The sequence below is a fragment of the Colias croceus genome, chromosome 10, assembly GCF_905220415.1.
Source record: "Colias croceus chromosome 10, ilColCroc2.1".
Classification (NCBI taxonomy): Eukaryota; Metazoa; Arthropoda; class Insecta; order Lepidoptera; family Pieridae; genus Colias; species Colias croceus.
Window position 1 is genome coordinate 2,326,377 of NC_059546.1, and position 21,582 is coordinate 2,347,958.

General features: G+C 30.5%; 2 protein-coding genes across 8 annotated transcripts in view; both read right to left on the reverse strand.

Moving 5' to 3' along the window:
• The window catches only part of LOC123694735 (protein tramtrack, beta isoform), a 437,925-nt gene that overhangs the window by 4,471 nt on the left and 411,872 nt on the right, over window positions 1–21,582 (reverse strand). The window contains exon 5 of one of the 7 annotated variants that reach the window (XM_045640254.1): window positions 6,019–6,302. The exons of 1 other annotated variant lie outside the window; for it this stretch is intronic. In XM_045640254.1, coding sequence (XP_045496210.1) covers window positions 6,034–6,302 — 269 coding nt within the window. In that variant the 3' untranslated portion in view covers window positions 6,019–6,033. Of the gene's footprint in view, window positions 1–6,018; window positions 6,303–11,467; window positions 11,911–12,229; window positions 12,505–12,876; window positions 13,137–14,000; window positions 14,258–14,401; window positions 15,068–21,582 lie in introns of those variants that run through there. 5 more of the 7 variants (XM_045640276.1, XM_045640256.1, XM_045640267.1 and 2 more) reach the window with 5 other exon arrangements.
• LOC123694759 lies at window positions 10,043–21,148 on the reverse strand. The gene is made up of 3 exons (XM_045640325.1): window positions 20,779–21,148; window positions 11,104–11,376; window positions 10,043–10,891 (listed from the first exon to the last, which is right to left on the reverse strand). The coding sequence occupies exons 2-3, from the start codon at window positions 11,348–11,350 to the stop codon at window positions 10,620–10,622; spliced, it is 519 nt and encodes a 172-aa protein (XP_045496281.1). The 5' UTR covers window positions 11,351–11,376; window positions 20,779–21,148; the 3' UTR covers window positions 10,043–10,619.

The following is a 21,582-nucleotide window of genomic DNA, read 5'->3' on the forward strand; positions in this document are numbered from 1 at the left end:
AGCCTGAAACCTCGATATTTTAAGTCTCTACTCTAATTTAATTGAAATTTACTATTTATTTAAAGATCAAAGAAACAATAGAAAAATATAACCTTTTGTGAAACTTTGGTATCCATTATCATATATCGTCGATATTTTAAAAGACCAGAAAAATAGGCGCGAACGGTGCGCGTAATGGAACGCATATTGAAAAGTGTTTAGACACATTCCTTTTTCAAGACATTGAGATAATATTAATATGGAGCAGACACCACAAACAAAATCTGTGCGCCAAGCGCGGCGGCGCGGGGCGCGCGAATGACGGCTAGACAGTCATAGATTATGCGATGTCACTGACTCACCGCTATAGAGGCGACACTTTGTTTCATTCTGTCTATTTTATTAGGTGCCACTCCTTACATGCACGTTGACTTGAAATTTTCTTTGTACTTACTTAATATTTATTTTAGGTATAAACTGACTTTACTACGCGGGGCTAACAATATCTGGCATATATTATAGGATGATGTAAATAGTGACGTCATATGGAATAATTTAATTTTTTTCGGGTTTTAGGTTCAGTCAGGGCTATGGGAAGTTTTATTCCTTACAAATTGAGCCTTTTTTAGAAAAAAAAGTAGCCTACCTATGTTCTTTCTCAGGGTCTTAAGATTGTCTGTGCCAAAGGAGAATGCCCATGAATGTATGGACCACAGTACAGTGTTGCGTCAATGTCAGAGTGGTTTTGGAGGGTTCTTCGATATTCAAAAGATTTTTACCAATTGATTTTTTTGTGATAAAAACAGGGGTTTTCAAGATATTGAGAAAAATGTGAAATAACCTCAAAACTTAAATAACCCCGATTTAGTTAGGTTTAAATGTGATTTAGGTAACATTTTATCGTCCGAAGGTTATTTTTCGATTAACATATTTAATCTATGCGTAGAGCTTATGCTTTCAGACTAAGTCTATCTGTTCATCGGCTAGTGTAGGTAGGCACCAGAAATCTTCCGGGACGGATTTCAAGAAAACCTAAATATATACTTAAAAAATGCCAATTGAGTTTTTATTCGGTTTACATGTTGTTGTTGTTGTTGTTGTTGTTTGAATCATTTTTTCACTGCATATTCGAAGAAAGAAACAAATAAGTAAGAAATAACTGGTTACCTACCAAGCTATGTCATAATAATATTTTTTTTTATATATATTTATATTATTTTACTTCACTATCTTTGTTAAAACAACCTACAGTGTATAAACAATACCTACCTTAAAGAGTGATTTTATGTTAATTGATTTTTTTGTAATTCAATGAAAACAATAATCGATATTAATACATTTAGCTATTTACCATAGTAAATGTAATAAGTTACCGTGGTAACCGGTAATGGACACTAAATCTATAATAACGGATTTAAACAATTACATGTCTTATTAGATTTTACAAAACATTCCCTGTTCAAAATATATTTTCCGATGTTAAGAAGGCCTCTAAATTACCGAGATTTTTTTTAATAGTATTGTTGTTTTGATGCATGAGAAAAACCAGTACCAAAAATGGGCATTCTTCTTTCATCAAAATCGGTCCAGTAGTTTATGAGCCTATTAATTACAATCAAACAAACAAACAAAGTTTCCCTCTTTATAATATTAGTGCAGATAAATAAATAATAATTCAATTATACGTTCAAGTCAGTAGCATATACAATATCAATTAAAAACTTGATTAAAATCAATTAACAAAAATAAATTGGTGATTGAGTAATTGATTTTCATATTTCATGATTTCACCTTTTTTCAATTAACAACCAGTCTATGCTTTTCTTAATATGTAAAATTATTATTTTATACTATAAAAATATACGCCAGCAAATATTACTAACAACACTTATTTCATGCCCAATGTCATATCTTAAATTTTTAATCTATGACAAAATGTCGCCCGCCAAAAATTTTGCTCTAACTAAGTTTTAAAAATTATTATCTAGTTACATACTGATGAAAAGTAATTCCTTTGCACTTTTCCGTATTCTTTGTAATATTTGTGCAATATCGTAACACACACGTAGGCATATTTGATGCGTTTCACTTTAAAACAAATAAAAAATGAGCGTGACGTTCGCGCCAATGAGCGAGCAAGCGACTGAGTGCAGTTACGCCACATGACGTATGTTGAGTGGAACATAAGTGATGTAGGCGGTATCGTCTCCATATTAATATTATCTCAATGTTTCAAGATTATTTTTTTATTAAATTTGCGCCAATTACTCTTTGTACTAAAGCCAAATTTTAAATTTAATTATTTTAAATTAGATTTTAAATGTATAAAAAATGATGTTTTTTTGTATAAAAAGCATGATGATGTGCAAGGGATAAATTCGAGTAAAATCTGTTTCCTGCTACTGGTCACTAGATGGCGGCCATTGTTGATATTAGGAGTTAAGACGGGCGGAGGCGTAAACCATGTTTTGTGATCCTTAATAATTAATAATAATTAACCAATCATAAAATTTAGCTATTTTATTATTGTTTATATCTATTTTTAATTTTTAACCAAATAATGTATTTATACGGAATAAATAGGTAGGTATGTTTCTTCTTACTAGTTGACTTTTTGATAATTTACTTACATTACCTATTTATGTATGATGAATGAATGTACAATTTAATTTGAACATTTTATATAATGAACATATTCTCAAGCAAGTTATCGTCTAGTAACTTAAATATTATTTAAATAAAATATAGTTTCAACTTTCAATCATTGGAATCTTAGTGTTATTATCAATTCTGAGTGCTTCTTACTAAGTTAATGATACGAATATCTATCGTTAAAAGAATTTGTTTCTTTATAAAATTGTTCGGATTAAAAATTGAATAGGTATTTAGGTTTATTATTCTATATTATGAATAGGTGCAGTAGGTGTAACTTTTCTTTTAATTCACATACCTATAGGTATACTAGGTACTTAACTACATATCAAATAAAAACTCTTTAAGAAAATGATATGCTAATTTTCACGATTAATTAGATAATGTTAATAAGAAGTCTATATTGAAATGGACTTTACACCATACAAACGCTTATCATTCCCTATGACGTAGGTATGTTGTAACACATGTGAGATGAGAATAATACTTCATTTTAGTTAGATACCTACGTTAGTAGTATTTACGTTACTTGAAAATTATTGTAGTGAACCATTTCGTTGTGAGTTTAGATAACGAAATACATATTTTATATGCTAATTAAATCATTAGAAGTAACTACAAAGATTCTTTCATAGGTTTGAGGTACCTAACCCGCCTTAATTCTGATTTAGTTTTTTTCATCATCAATCAAGACTTTTTAAGCAAATGGCTTTGGCCTTTGTTGCTGAGCGGTACTTAAATATTCAAAACTTGGTATGTAGAAGCTCAGTGTCAAATTTTTAATTTTAAAACGACAAGATTTTAAAATTAAAAATTTGACACTTTTAATTTTAAAACGATAAAAAAAACTAGGTTTTTTTTTTCTAAATTTAGATACGGCCAGGGTTAAAGGTCATTGTAGTAATTCGCACGAGTGTGTAATCAACAACTCTCAAGGTCGTCTGCGGCTGGCCCATTTCCACTATCGTGTGTCGAACAATAAAACTGGAGCGCTACATTTGGTAGACAATTCGGACAAACCATTGATAGAGTTACATGTAGCATCGGCGAAATTACTCACACTTATGTTTATAATAAACTTCTTTTCTTCCCCATCATGGGCATCTTATTATGTACTCCTACAGCTATTATTATAAACGCGGCAGGTGTATGGATCCTCTTTTATGCAAAAACAGCTAATCGGATGTATATGAATTTCTATATACAATGTTGTAGTCACTAATACTTAAATTGAATTTAAATTTAGGTATTTTTATTCAATGCATAATATTATTTAGGTAACATACTGTTTGTTACATACCAAATATTAATTTAGGACTGCAACTTACGTCACTAAAGTACGTTTTCACTTATCTATGAAACGGTTTAAGTTTGAACTAGTTTCGATTACGTATTTTTATCAGATAAGATTTATAATTGAAGATAAATTATTTATCAGGATTTATCTATAAGATGCTGCGCAAAATTGTCATTCTATTTTTATATGAGACAAAATTTGTTTCATTTAATGACGTGAGACTGAGGCGTCGGCATGTGCGTCGGCAAGTCTAGTCAATACAAAAATATTATTAAAAGACAAAGAGAAAGTACTTATCTGCTAGGTTTGTGAATCTTACAAATTAAAGATAAGAGATGCATGTCGATTGTTGACATGACGAAAGTATTTTAAAACTCCAAGTGCCTGTCTTTTATGCACTACCAGATTCATTGTGCAACACATAGAGTTTTAAGAATTAATCTTTTTGAAAAAATGCGTCTGTAATTTTTATTAATATAACTTACTTCATAACTCAAAAGTTTAAAAAATGGCGGTAAACGTAACGGAGATATGCACAGGTTAAGATTTATCCTAGTACAGATAACTAAAATATTGAGATGGGCCACAGATAAAAACAAGATGTAGAGTGTAGATAGATTGTAAGGAAAAAGTAAATAAGACTTACATAGACAAATCTAATATAATTGATATTGCGCACAATAAACTGACGCCAGACTTCTATAAATACCTATTCATTATAATAATACAACGGATTCACTATGACGTCGGCTTATCAGTTACTTTAAATAATTAATTAATGATAAGGTTGATTCAACTGTAGATGTACTTATCTTGATTGTACAATCAAATATTTTACAAATTAATTGTTTTTATTACAAAGACCATAGACTAAAAAAATACTGTCATCATTTTGATGATCATGCACGTATTTTAACTTTTATAAAAAAGTTTATTTATCGATTTGAAAAAAAATCTTTTTATAAGAATATATAATTTATTCTAACATTTCTTAATTTATTAGGTTTTTATCAATATTGGTTTATATTAAGTTGACATGAAAACGAATCCTACTCACCAATAGGCACATTTAATGGGAATTTTTTTCAGCATCTAGGTATTTATATGAGAGATACTTGTGACTAGATGAAAGCCTGGTTTAAAGTCTCATGGAAAATATTAAAATTCGAAGCACTATTGGGTATATTTAAACACATGTTTCAGTTAATAGAATATAATATATTTTCTGGAACTTCTATATTTTAAATCTTTGGGACGAGAATTAAGGCATTACTTACAATTATACTTGATATCAAGTCTAATGTAAGTTTACAAATTTCATTATGAATTCTTTATTTATTATATATTTATTCATATATTTTACACTCTAATATATGAGGAACTTGATATATTATATTGCTATAAGTTATTTTACAAATGCATTAATGACTTAACTTATATCCTTAAGTAATAACTTAGTTAACATTTTCAATAGGTAATTCATATTATGATAAACTGGCAGTTTCATTATTTCATGTGAGAAATATTATATAATTAAACATTTAATTTTGGTACAACAAATATAAAGTTATTTGGTTAGTATAATTTGATAACTAATTAATTAAAAATACTTAATTAGATAAATATTCAATACACTGAATACAGTCATATCTGATTTAACATTCTTATATTTTGCATCAAGGCAAGATAAAACTTTTTATGATAAAATTTAAAAACATTAAGGCATTAAGTTTCATTTTTTTTAAGCTATTGCATAGCTTCTATCGCGGGCCTTGAGCGCGGGGACCAAATCGAGAAATTCCGTAACGAAATAACCTCACGCTCCCCACTCCAACGGGTGGAGGTGTGGCTTGAAGGCATAGCATGCAATAGCTTTACCGCGGCAATCCCCGAGTGCCACACATCATTTTTTTATTATTAATATTTATACATTTATCTCACCCTGTTGCAGATTACTTTACATACATTAGTATTGAACAATTTTAATGAATACTTCATAAACAACAATACACAATGATCTAGCGTTTCCAACATGTCTAGCAGAAAACTACATGTCTAGCAAATACTTTTATATTTATAAAATCTCAATTTGAATACAACCAATATCACTTTGTCATATTAGTCTCTGTAGTAGGAAGTTTATAAGATTTACCATCTGGTGTCATCCAGCTAGTTGGAGGGTCATGGTTGTGTCTTCCGATGCATTCCGTCACTTTTCCAGAATTGTTTATTCGCAGCTTTGCAGGACAGCACCGACTGAAGAAGTACCAACAGTACCATAACTGACTTCCATACGCCTTCTTGTACATGAATCTGAATGTATGATTCTGATAAATAAACAATTTCGAGTTACCCCTTGTATTTATAAATATACCTGAAATAACAGAAACAATTATTGTAAATTCAATAGTTAATTGATACTTATTATTAAGGATTAGGAGTAAAATTAAAACGAATATGATAACTCAAATAGGTTTATTGTCTTTTTATATTATACTATATATATTATATTACACATTTTGGCTCATAATAAATTTATAACTTGGTAAATGATACAATTTAAGTATTAATTATTTCTAGTCCTAATTAAATTAATATTATTATTTATTTTTGGTATTTATTTCATAAAATACAAAATTACATGTTCTCCAAGACGTCAACAGTCACATTTTAGCTAAAATTAGCACTGTTTACATCTTTTAACTTCACAGTTCATTGTCTTGCAAAATATTAAATTATTTGTACGCAACAAACACACCATTTTTAAATTTACACTAGTATTTATACAACACATATTATAATTTAAAACAAAATAAATTATTCACAAACCGCACAAATTTAATATGAAATCAGAAATTATTAACTTCAATTGGGTAAGTAGGTACTAGGTACCTATACCTAGAGCTCTTTATCAAAGTTTGACAGTGAGTCCGCTGTCCGTTTCGATTTACGCATTGGTTTCAATCTGTCAATTCCATCCCCATAGTATAACTACACTATTTTATAATTTAAGAAAGTAAGAAGTGGTAATAATTACATAATTTTATGCAGAAGCTTTAGGCAAAACATTATTTATTGGGCACATAGCCATTAAATATTGAAATATATTTTACAAAATAGGTCACTGTCTGGTTTAGTAATATCCTAATTTGACAGTTGACGTTTATTGTGGAATTTGAAGGTGACGCGTAACGCGTTGCGTTGTATTTATATTAAACGAAGCGTAGAAATTAAAAACTTAAAATTTGTTGTGACCAGTGATTTGTGATGTTAATATGATTGTAGTGCCATGTTTTATTTTGTTAACGTGTACTCAATTATATATTTTAACAGAAATTTACTTCATGTTTCAATAAATATCAATCATTCGTGTTTGTGATAGAGTAAACATTTATTTTGGTGTAATGATATGTTTGTATTAACAACTTTACATGTGTGTCCAAAGAAATTTAATTTTATAATTACGTACCTACTATGGAAAGTCATGTTAAATTGTTTTAATTATGCTTTTTTTTACTAGTTAGCAAATGAAATAGAAAATTGGCTAATAACGTTTTATCTGCTAGTGTTACCTACACAATGTAATAAAATAATTTACCAAAAACTGTTCAATTGTGTTGATTAATAAATGTTTTAAATAATTTGTGTTTTATTGTACACCATTAATAAAATCATCAAACCCATATTGTTATTTTACATTATTAAATAGAATGTTTACACACAAAACTTCATATTTTATTATATTAATGTAATATAGACTTGTAATCTTTACATTTTGAAACTAACTATAACTACTAATTGCAGAGGCTCGCTTCATATCAACAAGAAAAGGAAGTACTCTCCTAGTTCATGAAGGATATGCATTCCGATTAAAGAACAAACTGGCATATGGAAAGAAGCAATGGTACTGCACATCGCGGACAAAAACTGGTTGTCTAGTGGATATAATATCTGTGGAAGCTCAAACCACCACACTGGTAGATAGAGTAAGAAACAAACACAATCACCCCCCACCTGGTTTCTATCGGCGAAACGATGGATCCTTTAAAGTAGTTTAATTTAACTTCTACCTCATTTTTAATCGACTGATTGTTCAATACAATGCACAATTCACCTTTACTATTTTGTAATGAAAGCAATTTTTATCATAGTGTTATAGTTAATTTACTTAATTTATCGTTTAAATGACCTTATACAGGGTCTTATAGAAAATAAGTGTAATATAAGTTAATTGTATCTATCTAGAGTGTAGGATAAAGTCTGATTTTTTGTCTGTACCTGATTAAGATGCTCAATTCATATGACTGATGTAAGACTGGGTTTTGATACTAACTACCTCTTTTTATTGTAATTAATAATTTTAGAATAATAATCATTTAAATTGAACATGTATTATAAGTTTTTAAGACTGATTACAATCTAGTTAATGATGCAGATATTTTGTACATTTGTATGGGTGTATTCTTATCTTATTAATAAAATTGTAAGTAAAATCGTGAATATAAGTGCTGTTAGCGAATATATTATCTTCTTCATCTGTGTTTAATAACTGTAACTATTTTGTTTTCATTTTTCCTAATTTCTACCTCACTATTATAATTATTTTTAATAAATATTTAAAAATTTTCATTATGCATAAATTAATTGTTTGAAGTTTAATATTATGTATGTGATGGGTACACAAATAAAATAATAATGTATCCAAAGGTTGTTTATTTATAAAAATTTCCAAACCTAATTCATGATGACGTATTTATAAAAAAAAAAATTGTATATTGTTTTGTGCTGCTTTTAGTATACATACTTTTACCTTGGACTTTTCAGTTAATGATCTGATATTAGTATGAGAAATAATTATTCGTTTTAGAGTTTAGACATTGAATGATGTACAGAAAATTGTAATCAATATCTATTAGAACTGTACAATACTGTACTGTATTAAATTGTTAATGCAGCATTCAATAAATCAGTAGTAATAAATAAATATTATCTTAATAGATTCTTCCTTACTTTAATAAAATATAACACTTAAATAGTCTAAACAAAAGAACTAAATAACACTCGAATATCAAAATTAATTTACAACAAAAATATGTGAAACATGACACATTTACAAATATATCTTGCTCTCAAACACAGGATTTACAACAGTAGTTCGTTGTTCTTTTGAACAAAGGCGAGTATCATCTGAACACAATTTAACATTTGATGGCGCATTTATACATTCGTGCGAATAACGAACCCGCATGTGTAAACAATTATTCGCCTTGCGATTCGTGTATTCGCAAATAGAGCGTTTTTCTGGCACGAAACTTTACTTAAGACGAACACGAACTTGTACCTACCTCTACTACCTACTTACCAAAGTGTGAACAGTCGTTGGCGACGACATTCGTATACGAATGTTACGTCTAGTGACAGCATTGAGTTATTATGTACTACGTACTAGAGAGGCTACTACACTATTTGTAACACGAGTTAGAGTCAATCGTCTCAAACCATTTTTTTTTTTGTTACATTGATTGGTTTTAATTGATAAGTTTTTTCATATTTTTTTAATAAGATAAACAATATTTATTTGTTACAATAATTGGTTTGAATTTATAAGTAGTAAGAGGCAGAATATCTACAAAGTGTACCTATATATGACTCACTAAGCGCCACGCACCGCTGCGCTTGTCGCACAAATTTTGTTCGTGGTGTCCTCTCTATACGTAGTAATAATATCTCAATGAGTGACAGCGAATGGCGTACACTAGTATGAAAATGCGCTATCAAAGTGTTAAAATTTGTCTATATTTAGGTAATTCAAAATCCATGGTTATGATAGCCTGTGAGGGCGACCATTTTACCGTCATCTGTCGTAAATAAATGCGCTTTGCAATTCTTAACACGGGAGCAGTACCAACGCCAGCCATTTTTCAAACGATAAGGGTATTTCGAATATGTATAATTTTTATGTATCAACAACGGTCGACCACGCCTGGACATCGTCAGAACAACCGCTGTAAAAAACATTTTAAAGAAAAGATTCAATTAGGTCGATTGAAACAATTACATAATAATACCACTCGATTAAAATCCCTATCTTTCTGGAAAAATCATAACAATGTGTACTTTTTAATCATTTATTTTTATTGTATTATATAATAAAAAATAATTTATTACATCAACTCCTTAAAATAGATTTAAATTTGAAATACACATTCACTGAGGGTAATTTAACTACAAAGCTTTTTTTTGGCTTTGAAAAGTGATCAAGCTTACAATATGGACAATTGTTATTGTTAACATTAATTGTCTTTTTTGCATACGTAAATCATATTTAGGCATATCATTAACACCTATACATTTCATCTTATACGAATAAGACTATGAGACTGCGTGAAAATTATAAAAAAAAATTGATGCACTGGGTCTCACTACATAAGTTTTGATAAAGGATAGAATCATTTTTATTTATTCACAAACCCTAGGACAGCGCAGTTGGATATCACGAAAATTACTTTTCAACAAACATCAAAATAGTTCTATAAAAGCACATATTATAATGCACAGGTACATCTTACTTTTTCATTTACTACACCTCTCTTAAATTACCTACACAAAACAAAGGTCGAAATCTGTTTAAGATATTGTGATAAATAATCTAAAACTTGCCTAGATAACCCCCCATTTCTAAAATTTCATGCTAATCTCCTAAAGACTCAAATAAGATCGGGTCCCTCAACGCATCCATAACATGATTGTGATTCAAGTAATACTTCGGAGGATCATGCTCATGTTCCTCAAACACGGAGGTTATTACGTTAGAGCTGTCCGTGAAGACCACCGCTCGGCAGTTCTTCTGTGTGGAGCAGACCCAGCGTGTCTTGTTAGCTTTATCGTACTGCCTTCGGTACGTGTAGTTGCGGAATAATAACATTTCCTTACCTTTGCGTGATGTTATTACTATAGCGGTGTCTGGAAAAAAAAAATATTTTAACCAATTTAAGACTATAAAATATAGAAACTTTAATTATTGTACAATTTAGTTTCAGTTTGGAAGGTTAAAGACAGAAAAACTCAATACTCAAAATTATTGTATGATATAAATTGGATCAAGGGATATTCTTACTGAGGTAGTAAAATAAAAGACTCAGTAATTTAATAATTTGAAAATAATTAAAACTTACCATTATCATCAGAGTCTAAGTGTGGTTCCGAAGAAGGCGACGGATCATGATTATGAGAGACAGACGTCGTAATGATCTCATTGTAATCGTTCAGAAAAACGAATCCCATGCAGTTTTTCGTAATACATTTCCAGCGAACGCCGAGCTTCGTTTTATGACCTTTGTGATATTGATAACCTCCATATTGCATAATTGTCCTTCGATTATATGACTCCAGGAATAGTATGACATCATCTCCCACTGTCATTTCTTCAGTAGTTTCATACACCACCTCTGCAGAAAAATATTAGGGTCAGATAAAAGCTAATATATATAATTTATCTAAAACTACCTTACATACTGAAAAATAAATAAAACACAAATGTAAAAATAAAATTTATTAAAAATTGTACGTGATATGCAACACACGACTTGCATTTCGACTCGAACCTTAACGTATTATTATGTCACTAATCAACTAAACTGTCCTGCCTAAAAACTTACGTACTAGAGTAAAAAAGTTACAATATTGTAAAAAAAAAATTGTGTTAAAAGAACCGCAAAATATATCGCGCTGGGCGATTGTAAAATTTAATTACATTATCCTATCATGAAACATGCGACACAGCGTGGGTTCATGGTTGTGTGTGTTCATAATGCACACAAGTTCAAATTTGTCGTTGACGTGTGCGTAGACGTCACAGTTGTTCGGACAAGGCTCGATGCAGCACCATCTAGTCGTGGCTCCGTTGACGCTTATCTCCTTTCTGAATGTATGCCCGTTGATAATAAGAAACTTGCTGCCAGTCGACATCGTGACTACGATAACTGAAAGAGGAAAGTTTATTTTTAAATTTGTTACAGCAATAATTTAATTTGATCGTAAAATTACTAGTTTTCCAGTCTTAGCAATGAGATACACAGGTATTTACAGTTTAAACTGTTTAATACTTGTTTGACAAAGGAAAATAAACACAATCGTATAGTAAATTATTTAATTTAATTTACATTTCTAGTAGGTATATATACATTTTTCATGGTACCTAAACAAATTCATTATTTTACCTAGGTACTGCATAAACATAGATTAAATAATGATGTAGAACAAGTAGTTGAACAATTGTAATTTCTCTGACATTCAATATAACCAAAGTTCATAAATTTAGGCCAGCCAATGCCCTTCCAAAGAAGCTGGATTATTCTTCAAATATCTGTTGGGTCCAGCAATATGATTATGGTCTTTAACATATAATATTAGTTGTTTATTTTTGTCAAAACGCACTTTAGCTTTGCATTTAACCGAACTCCGCTTGGAACAAGTCCAGTATCGACCATCTTTTGACACTTGGTTAAAAGTAAACCCGTCAATCATTAAAACTGGGTGTACACCGTGATACGATTTGACAAATTCATATTTAATACCTGGAAAAAACACTCCATCATTCATTCTAACATTTTAATACAAATTAGGAAAACAACATTGAAATGTAAAAGTACTGCTAACGAGTAACGACACAAATTGTCCAATTAAAATATTTATTGAGAGACGAAAAAACAAAATGTTTACAACAATGTAGCTGCAAAAATATAAGCATATTCTAAAAACGCGAATATGTAATATGATATAATCTTTTCACAACACATAGTAATTTATACAATTGTAAAGTTCATTATAATCTATAATAATTTGTAGTTACATTTTAATAACATTCGTATACAAAATGTACAATAATCATACATTAAAACAATTCTTGGTCACGACCAAGAGGATTCAGGTAAAGGCAATGACTTTCAAAGGTTATGAGATTTTCATGGTGCTGTCATAGAGTACAGTCCATCAGGAGTGATCTCATAAACCGGTCGATCATGGCAATGCTCATGGGATATACAGACGAATTCGTAATCATCATTTACATGTAAACACACTGTACATTTCCAAGGTATCCTGCCTGAGCAGTACCAGCGCTCTCCACCAGATATTGGCGACGGATTAGTAAAGGAATACCCATTTAACATCAATATACTGGCGCCGTCGGTTGCTGTCACCACTTTTACTGGAAAATTACACTTGCAACTAAGTTTTGTTATTACGCTAGCTAGACTATTTTAATTTTAACTCTCATAAAAATTATGGTACACACAGTTTACCACTAAATTATCAAATAAGTTCTTACCTTTATTAATGGTTTCCATCAGATGCAGATTCCAATAACAAAGCGATTAAAATGGAAATATTGTAAATCAGTATACTTTTTACGTTTATGTAATAAATTACATTAAACATATAAAATATGATACATAGGTGTCTAGTATTAGACTGCATTTCATCTAATCTCAGAGATTTAAAAATAAACCTCACTTCGAAGTCATTGTTTTCCTATGGGAATTGTACTTTTTATGTTATCTTCCGCGGAAAAAATATATATACTCGTTACTTTCTTGGTACTTTTAAATAGGTATACCCACTTATTTTCATTTACGTCGAATAATATTGAGTTCTTTAAATGGATACTGGTTAATTATTTGGTGTGAATGAAAATAAAAAGCATTATTAATCTTAAAAACATTATAATTCAATTATATCAATAAATGGAGGTAGAATAAGTACCTATATCTATATCTTAGACCGCATCTTAGCTTTCCATCAGGCGAGATTGTGGTCAAGCGCTTCCCTATCTAGAATAAAAAAAAATCTATGTCTTCGTTTTAATGATAAGCAGATAGTTCTATTTAAGTAAAATAATATTTATAATAATTAAGCTTATTTTCTTATGTCATTCAAGAAATTTATTTAGAAATTTATTTTCTATTGTGTCTGTTAGTCTGGGGCCTGAGTTATTAAAAGTATTCAAAAAAGTGGTCCACTGAAATCAGTATAGTTAAACCACGCACGTACCCACAAATTACCCACACAATTTATACTAAATCTACTTCTATATTGAAAAATAAACGTGTTTAGGTTTAGCATCGATATCAGGCTTCGCGTGATTATGTTTTTCTTTCGACTGGACCACATTCAGGTTAGGATCCGTGGTAAGAACTGACTTGCACCCCTCCGACTTGCTAGCTGTACACTTCCAAACCACACCCTTTTTGGACTTCGTGCATCTGCTGTATGTATGAGATTTATAAAGCAGCATATACTTTTTCTTGGAACCTTTGATAAGAACTGGTCCTGAAATATGATCAAATTAGGTGTTAACTCTCTATAATCAATTTTTTTTTATTTCGATTTTGAATTATTTTCGGATATTCCATGCCGAAAGGCTTGATCACATTCACCTATTTACTATCTATTATATACAATAAAAAATCAAACGATATTCCCATTGAATATATTGAAAGTAATTTGTACAGTACAATACAAATTTAGTTACTAACTATTAGCATTTTCGGTATAATCCTAGACTATTATTTACAAAAATCTACCACAATATGATTGAAACAGTTATTACAGAATAGGTATTTATAAATAAAGCACACAATGTAATTATTATGTATGAATTTTATTATATTTTACAATTCCAATACATCGCAACTGAAATATGACGCATATTAACTAGATGGATGATAATAACAAGAAAACAATAAATATATATACAATGTATTAAAAATCCTTCTAAAGAGAAGTTTCCTAAGTCTCCATACCACATCAAACAGCATCAAGAGATGCATCTTTATTGCAGTAGGTACTAATAAAACCTCCCTGATTGCGACATCCTACATGATGTACCTCAAGATAAAATAACGTTGCATTTGTTTTTCAGTCTGGTATCACCAGAATTGCTTGCATGTGTGTGTGTACCCACTGCTGCAATGATCCTGTTATTAAAGTCTGTGGTAACACTGGCCTTGCAAACTTGGGATATCCTTGACGAGCAGTACCATTTGATTAAATTCTCCCTTTTCGAAGCGTAACTAACATTGTAGGCGTAATCGTAGAAAATCAGTTTCGCTTTACCACGGTTTGATGTTGTTATAAAACCTGTTGATGCGTTAGATGTTAAAAATTATTTAGAAAATATGGAGATATTCTTAAAAAAAATATTATCTAAAAAAGGGATAAATACCAATAGATTTATAGACGAATAATTAGAGTGTATAAACTGGCACTGGTATAAAATATCAATAACACCTCTATTATAGCTCTTGACTCTCTCTAGGCAAATTGAAAAGCTTTCATTAGCTATTAATGCAAAGGTGCTGAGTATGAAAAAAAGTCGCACAAAATACAGAACGTGTTCCTCAAGTTTCCTAATAGCGTTTCTAAGAAATGCAGTTCAGACTTCAGAGATTATGTTTTTCTATCTTATATCCGTAAACGGGTCTTTCATCATCACATTGTACGTGCTGTTCCTGTAATTGTATTTTACTACTAGTGAGCTCTTTTAACACCGGTTCAAATCAAAATGTGCTCAATATTGTGACGGTAATACAATAAAATTTATTTCCTTCGATAATAACGGTTTTACATAATAAAAAAATGCTTAGATGTTCTTATACAATATTGTCCTTCATAACATGATAACAAAAACATAAGAATATTATGAATAATTTCAAATAATACACATAATCACATTATGCAGAGCTGTAAAATATCAATCAAATTAAGCTTCAAATAGTATCCAACTTAGACCTTTGTGTATTATATTCGAACCAATATTTTAAAAAAAATTGTGCATATACTAGTGTACACACGTAAGAAGTGAAACTTCTTTAGTACCTTATTTTTCAAAAAATAATTTACTATATATTATGCAACTTTACAGAAATACGTCGAATCACGTGTGGTAGGCCGTGGATATGAAAAAGATGGCGCGTAATGGAAAAATGTCACGCGTAACGAAAAAATGTTAGTTTTTTTTCCAAAATTTTTTTCCAACCCCGATAAAGAAGTTTCACTTCAATAATAATTTAATAGGCAACATTTGTCTTCTATGAATTGTATCTTCGTGGGGAGGTAAAGTGCCTAAAAACATCGATTAAAGTTAATTAATCGATACGGATTTGAAACATAAGTCAATCGGACTTGTAATATATTTTCTTTCGTAAATTCACGGAGCAAAATAAAACAAGTAGTTATCTATAATTAAAAAAAAAATAACTTAGCTTTAATTTATATTTTATTCACAAGTAATCATTGCATTCGATTCTAGATATCAGATTTCAATTTAAAATTTTTGGCTCCCGTATTTAAAAAGAAAAAGGTTAACCGACACATCATTGTAGCGACGTCAGTTCTTAAAATCAGAAATTGTTTAAGTATTATGTTTAGAATGGTTTGTTAGTTAGTAAAATCAAATATTAAAATTACTCGTATCGGTCATTATTATTATAATTATATGTAATTGTAATTAAAAAAGTTACACAAATGTGCACTTCTAACAAAACAAAATGACATATTATTCTATGCCGTCGTTACTAGGTTATGTTGTTGAATTTTGTTGAACTATCAAATGTTGCCTGTTAAAATGACTCTACTATAACACTATGATAGAGTATCGAAAAATTTAAAAATAATTACATAAGCTTGAAAAGACCCGTTTTACATCTTAAAATTTTACTTGACATAGATTCCATTCTTTCGCTTAAACACTGTTGGTGATTTATGCGTGTGTAATGTGTTAGTAAAAACCATTGTCCCATCAATCTTCAAAGACAACTGAGCAGGACATTTCTTAGAATTCCTAGATGTACACACCCACGATGTAGCAGTTTTGGTATCATGTTTTCTTGAGTACGTATATTTATTATGATACAATAATTTTCCTCCCCGTTTTGATTCAACGTAATGTATTTCTGAAAAACCAAACATCTTTGTATCTAAATTATATAAAAAAAAAATCTCTAACATATTTTCATATTCCTCTTGATTCCAATCTTGGTAGTCGGTTATTTATTTTCATATCACATTTCAAACTTATAGGTACATTAACATTTACGCAGATCCAGTCAATTTATGTCAGTACTAGCTACTACCTACATATCGCGAAATAATGTGATGAAGAATAATTAATTAGAGAAGACAAACATATATGATCAATGATAAATAACTTAAATATACATTTTATAAATATTAATAGACATTTATAAAAAATATATATTTTTACACGTGTGGTTTGTATTGTTGTAAAGATCGTCGTTAAACATAATAAAAACTGCAGTAACTGGGTAACATGGTAGTTATCATTTGTATTAGAACATAATATTATCACATTATTAATTAAAAATTAAGGGTGGACTGCTTCACTCTTGTAAAATATAATTAAGAGGAGGCTCCCTAACATAATTTCTGGCACTGAGAGACCGGTTAGACCGCTATGCTACGGTGCTAGACGCTAACACAGCCGTAATAAAGTCGAATATCGCATGCGCTCTTTGATCTCGTTCGAGCTCGAAACTAAATCTCGTAAGTCTCAATTCTTATTTCGTTTATAACTAAAGTAATAATCGATCTAGAGAAAACATATCTGGGGATTGGATAGTGAACTATATTTTCTCACTGTTAACATTTATTTTAGACATAAAGTCCAAGTAAATCTTTAAAAAAATGTGATAATCCTTAAAAAGGCATAATTATTGAATAAAAAAATTAATCGAGCGAAAATGTTACAATTACGTAACTGTCTTGTACATGGAAAGAAAAACACCCAATAAATCTATATATATAAAACGCAAAGGTGACTGATATAGTGATCTATCAACGAACAGCCCAAACCACTGGACGTATCGGGATGAAATTTGGCATGTAGGTAGATGTTAGGATGTAGGCATCCGCTAAGAAAGGATTTCCCGAAATTCTTGCGGGAACGGGGAAAAACGGGGATGCACGTACAAAGTCGTGGGCGGAAGCTAGTCATATACTAAAGATCCCTATTGATTGTATGTGTGACTGTTTCAGAATATTAATGTAAATTCACATAAAATTTAGGTAGCCTCCCCTTAAACTTGGATCTTAATCCAGTTTTGTCTAATTCTTTGTGCTCTGTCATTAAGTACAAGTCTGTTTATTTTCATCTTGTTTTGTTCTTACATATTCTCCTTTACTATTCAAGTAGAACAAGGGTGGTGGATGCGTATGATGCTCATTTGTTACGGTCAGTACACCACTTTTGCTCAAGGATAGTTGAGCTGGACACCTTCTAGAGCATCGGGAAGAACAACACCACGATACAGCGCGTTGGCTGACACTGTTCTTCGCAAACGAGTATTGTTGGTATATGAGAAGCGTGTTGCCTCTCCTTGACTTTATGAAATGTATATTTTCTGCAATGTCAGTCAATGGAGCAAATCAACAACCTAATCGAAGTTGGAATTACTTATAGATAAATTCAGTTCTTTAATTTTTTTTAGCACAATTTTGTATTGTATGTTCACATCACGAAGCATATTTATCGTTATTTTTATACAATTTCATCTGACAATAAAAGTAATAACTACCTCAGGAATTCAGTGGGTACCTTTCGTAAGAAACTGTAGATATGACATAAGAAAAAACATGAATAAAATTCAACCAAACCTTTATTACTATCTAATAGAAATCCGCATTATATGTCATATTAAAGATAACATGATAACATTTAGTAAATTCGTCAAAATGTATTCATAACAAATACTTTACATTAGGCAAATCAACAGGTAGATCTAAATTAGGATGATTGTGAAGCGTAAATAAATTTACCATTCGCAATTTTCCTTCAACCCATTGACCACCGAGCGGCCCAATGAGACCGCGACACAATAGAAAATCTATTGTGTCGCGGTCTCATTGGGCCGCTCGGCCCTCGGAATCACAGACACAATAGAAAATCTATTGTGTCTGTGATTCCGGGGGCTGAGGCATTAAGGACCCTGATGGTGATATTAGCTTTACAGCCTTTCTTCTGATGACTGGAGCACGTCCAATACGTTTTCTATCCCCTTTTATATCGCAATGAGTACGTATATTTTTGATAAAACAGTAAGCCAAATGAATTTTTAGACAGCTTTCTGGATGGTATTATTTGAACACCTGAAGATAAAGCTTTGAATAAACATAAATAACTTGAAGGCACTATGTCAATAAATAAATAAATAATCTTATTTAACGGTTCGAATACTACTAGTTACTAGCTAGAATGTTTAATTGTTATTCTTTAGTGAGGTTTCATTTTTATTTTGTTACGATATAGTATCTCTGTACAATGTGTTGTTATTAATGTCTTATTTATTAAAAAAAAATGAAATTATACTTTGTACAACTATGAAGCAACCTCATATAATTTCCAATAGCGAGGATTTATACAGGGTATATTCCTCGCTAAATCTGATATGTTATATATGAAAGCTGTTATTAACTAAATTATAATAATAACAATAGATTTTCTTGAGGAACAGTCAGGCATATTATATTATTAATTATTATGGTCTTACTAATAAAATGTTACCCATTCGCTATTCAATGGATTAGCTATTGCAATAACCTGTCTTGTTTTTATGATTGACGTTTCATGTGAGCAAGAGCAGGACACAGCTATGGTAAAAAAGGGTAGAAATTTATCCATCGTTTAACTTTTTATTAGTAAGGGCGTTAGTGTTTTCTTATCTCTTTGTAGGATCATCTCACTATATTCAATATAACACATGTTTTTAATAGTTGTAGTACTATAACTACTATTAACTAATATGTGCAAATTTGTATATTTAAAAAATTAAAAAACTTACTACTACTTAAAAACTAAGCTTACTAATCCATAAGCTGGGTTTGATTGCAAGACCTTTAAATAGAAAATGTTTTTACAGCTATGATAAAATTAAAAACATATTACACACTGCGCATGCATTCAATAATTTAATGTTTGATTTATGATTGTATATTTATCAATAGGCTTTTTGACAAGTAACTAAATAAACTTTGTCTGTGCCGCTATGTTCTTCTTCTTATGATACATTTTTTTTAAACCTACAATACAATCCTTGCAATACAGGCAAATGCAATATACAATTTAAGAAAGCTTACCTAATATAATTTGTGAAAAACAGCAGGTGCAACTCACCTGTAACAAAAGAAAGTAGCATGAATTAAAAGTGCAGTAATCTTGTCAAATACTGCCATGTTAGGAAAAGTACCGTTAGGCTGGTTGCAGAGCTTGACCGACCATCAGTGCGTACGTCAGTCGCGCTTGTCATATGTATGGAAATTCATAAAACCGTTCATAGCTAGACCGATCATAGTCATACACATTGTTGTTGCGTTCGTCAGGACCAACAGTACGCACTGATGGTCGGTCAAGCTCTGCAACCAGCCTTAAGGTTGTGTCTTAAGGGTACTTTTCCACTAATTATGTGCGAGAGAAATGTCTACCTGTGCTGTGGCAATGTGTTTTGCGAGGGTGTGTTGCTTAAAATCATAGAACTTATAAACATACATTTAAATATACCGTTTTGTATGCACAAAAAGTCTAACATATACATGAAAATTGTATTCAGTGCATTGCAAAAGATAAAAATAGTGACTGGCTTTAATTTTATCTAGTAACAATGATAAATAAATTGAAGAATATTTAAATTTCAGTTTATAATGACAGCTTATTTAACTTTGAACAAATTATTTGAAACCTACTTCTAGGTTATTAGTGGTTTGTGTATAGAACTATAGACCATTATTAATAAAGAGTTACAGTTCATATCAAAAAAAATTTAAACCAAAATACTAACCTATATTTGTTCATTTGCAATTCCCGCCATTTCGTGTGTAAATTCCGAACGCCGTAATTTACCACTCATCACAAATAACACGATTTTGCTTCACATACTGATTCACATTAATTTAATTATATGATATGAAACACAAATTAAAGCACATCATCACAGTTCTTGTTAAATTTTTGTATATATGTTTGGAAAATATTTGGATGGAAATCTAACAAGATATCAAATTTACGTCTGTACATAAACACAACAAGTATATAGCACCACATTTATATGATTTTTTTTTAAGTTGTATGTTTTTTTTATGAAACTAGAGCAATAATAATTATTTTTTATATAATTATTAATACACGTAAAATAAACAATAAAAATTTTGAGGTTATTTCTAGCGTCGAGAAACGTCAATGACTTAGTGTTGTAGCCTCATAAATTAGTCAAGTTCAATTATCGGTTGTTACTATATAAGCCGCCTTACAAAAATTGTATCTGAGAAATTCATTAGAGGCTCAACTGCTCCCTCTATCCTCCCTCATACATAAATAACAACGTGAAAATTAAATTAAATTGATTAAACTCCTATTTGAATTTATTTTATTCAAAATGCAAATAAATTATTACAATTATTCATTGTAATAGTAATAATAATGGGGGCGTAGGGATGTGACGACCCCATCGCCCACGGTTGAAATATCTATGGTCTACGTGACAATCACAGGTGACAATAGATATTTCACCCGTGCAGTCAGTCAACCCGCAGGACACCTTGTGGCGGGGTGTCGGGGAGTAGCGACCCCGCGGGAACCGAGTGCT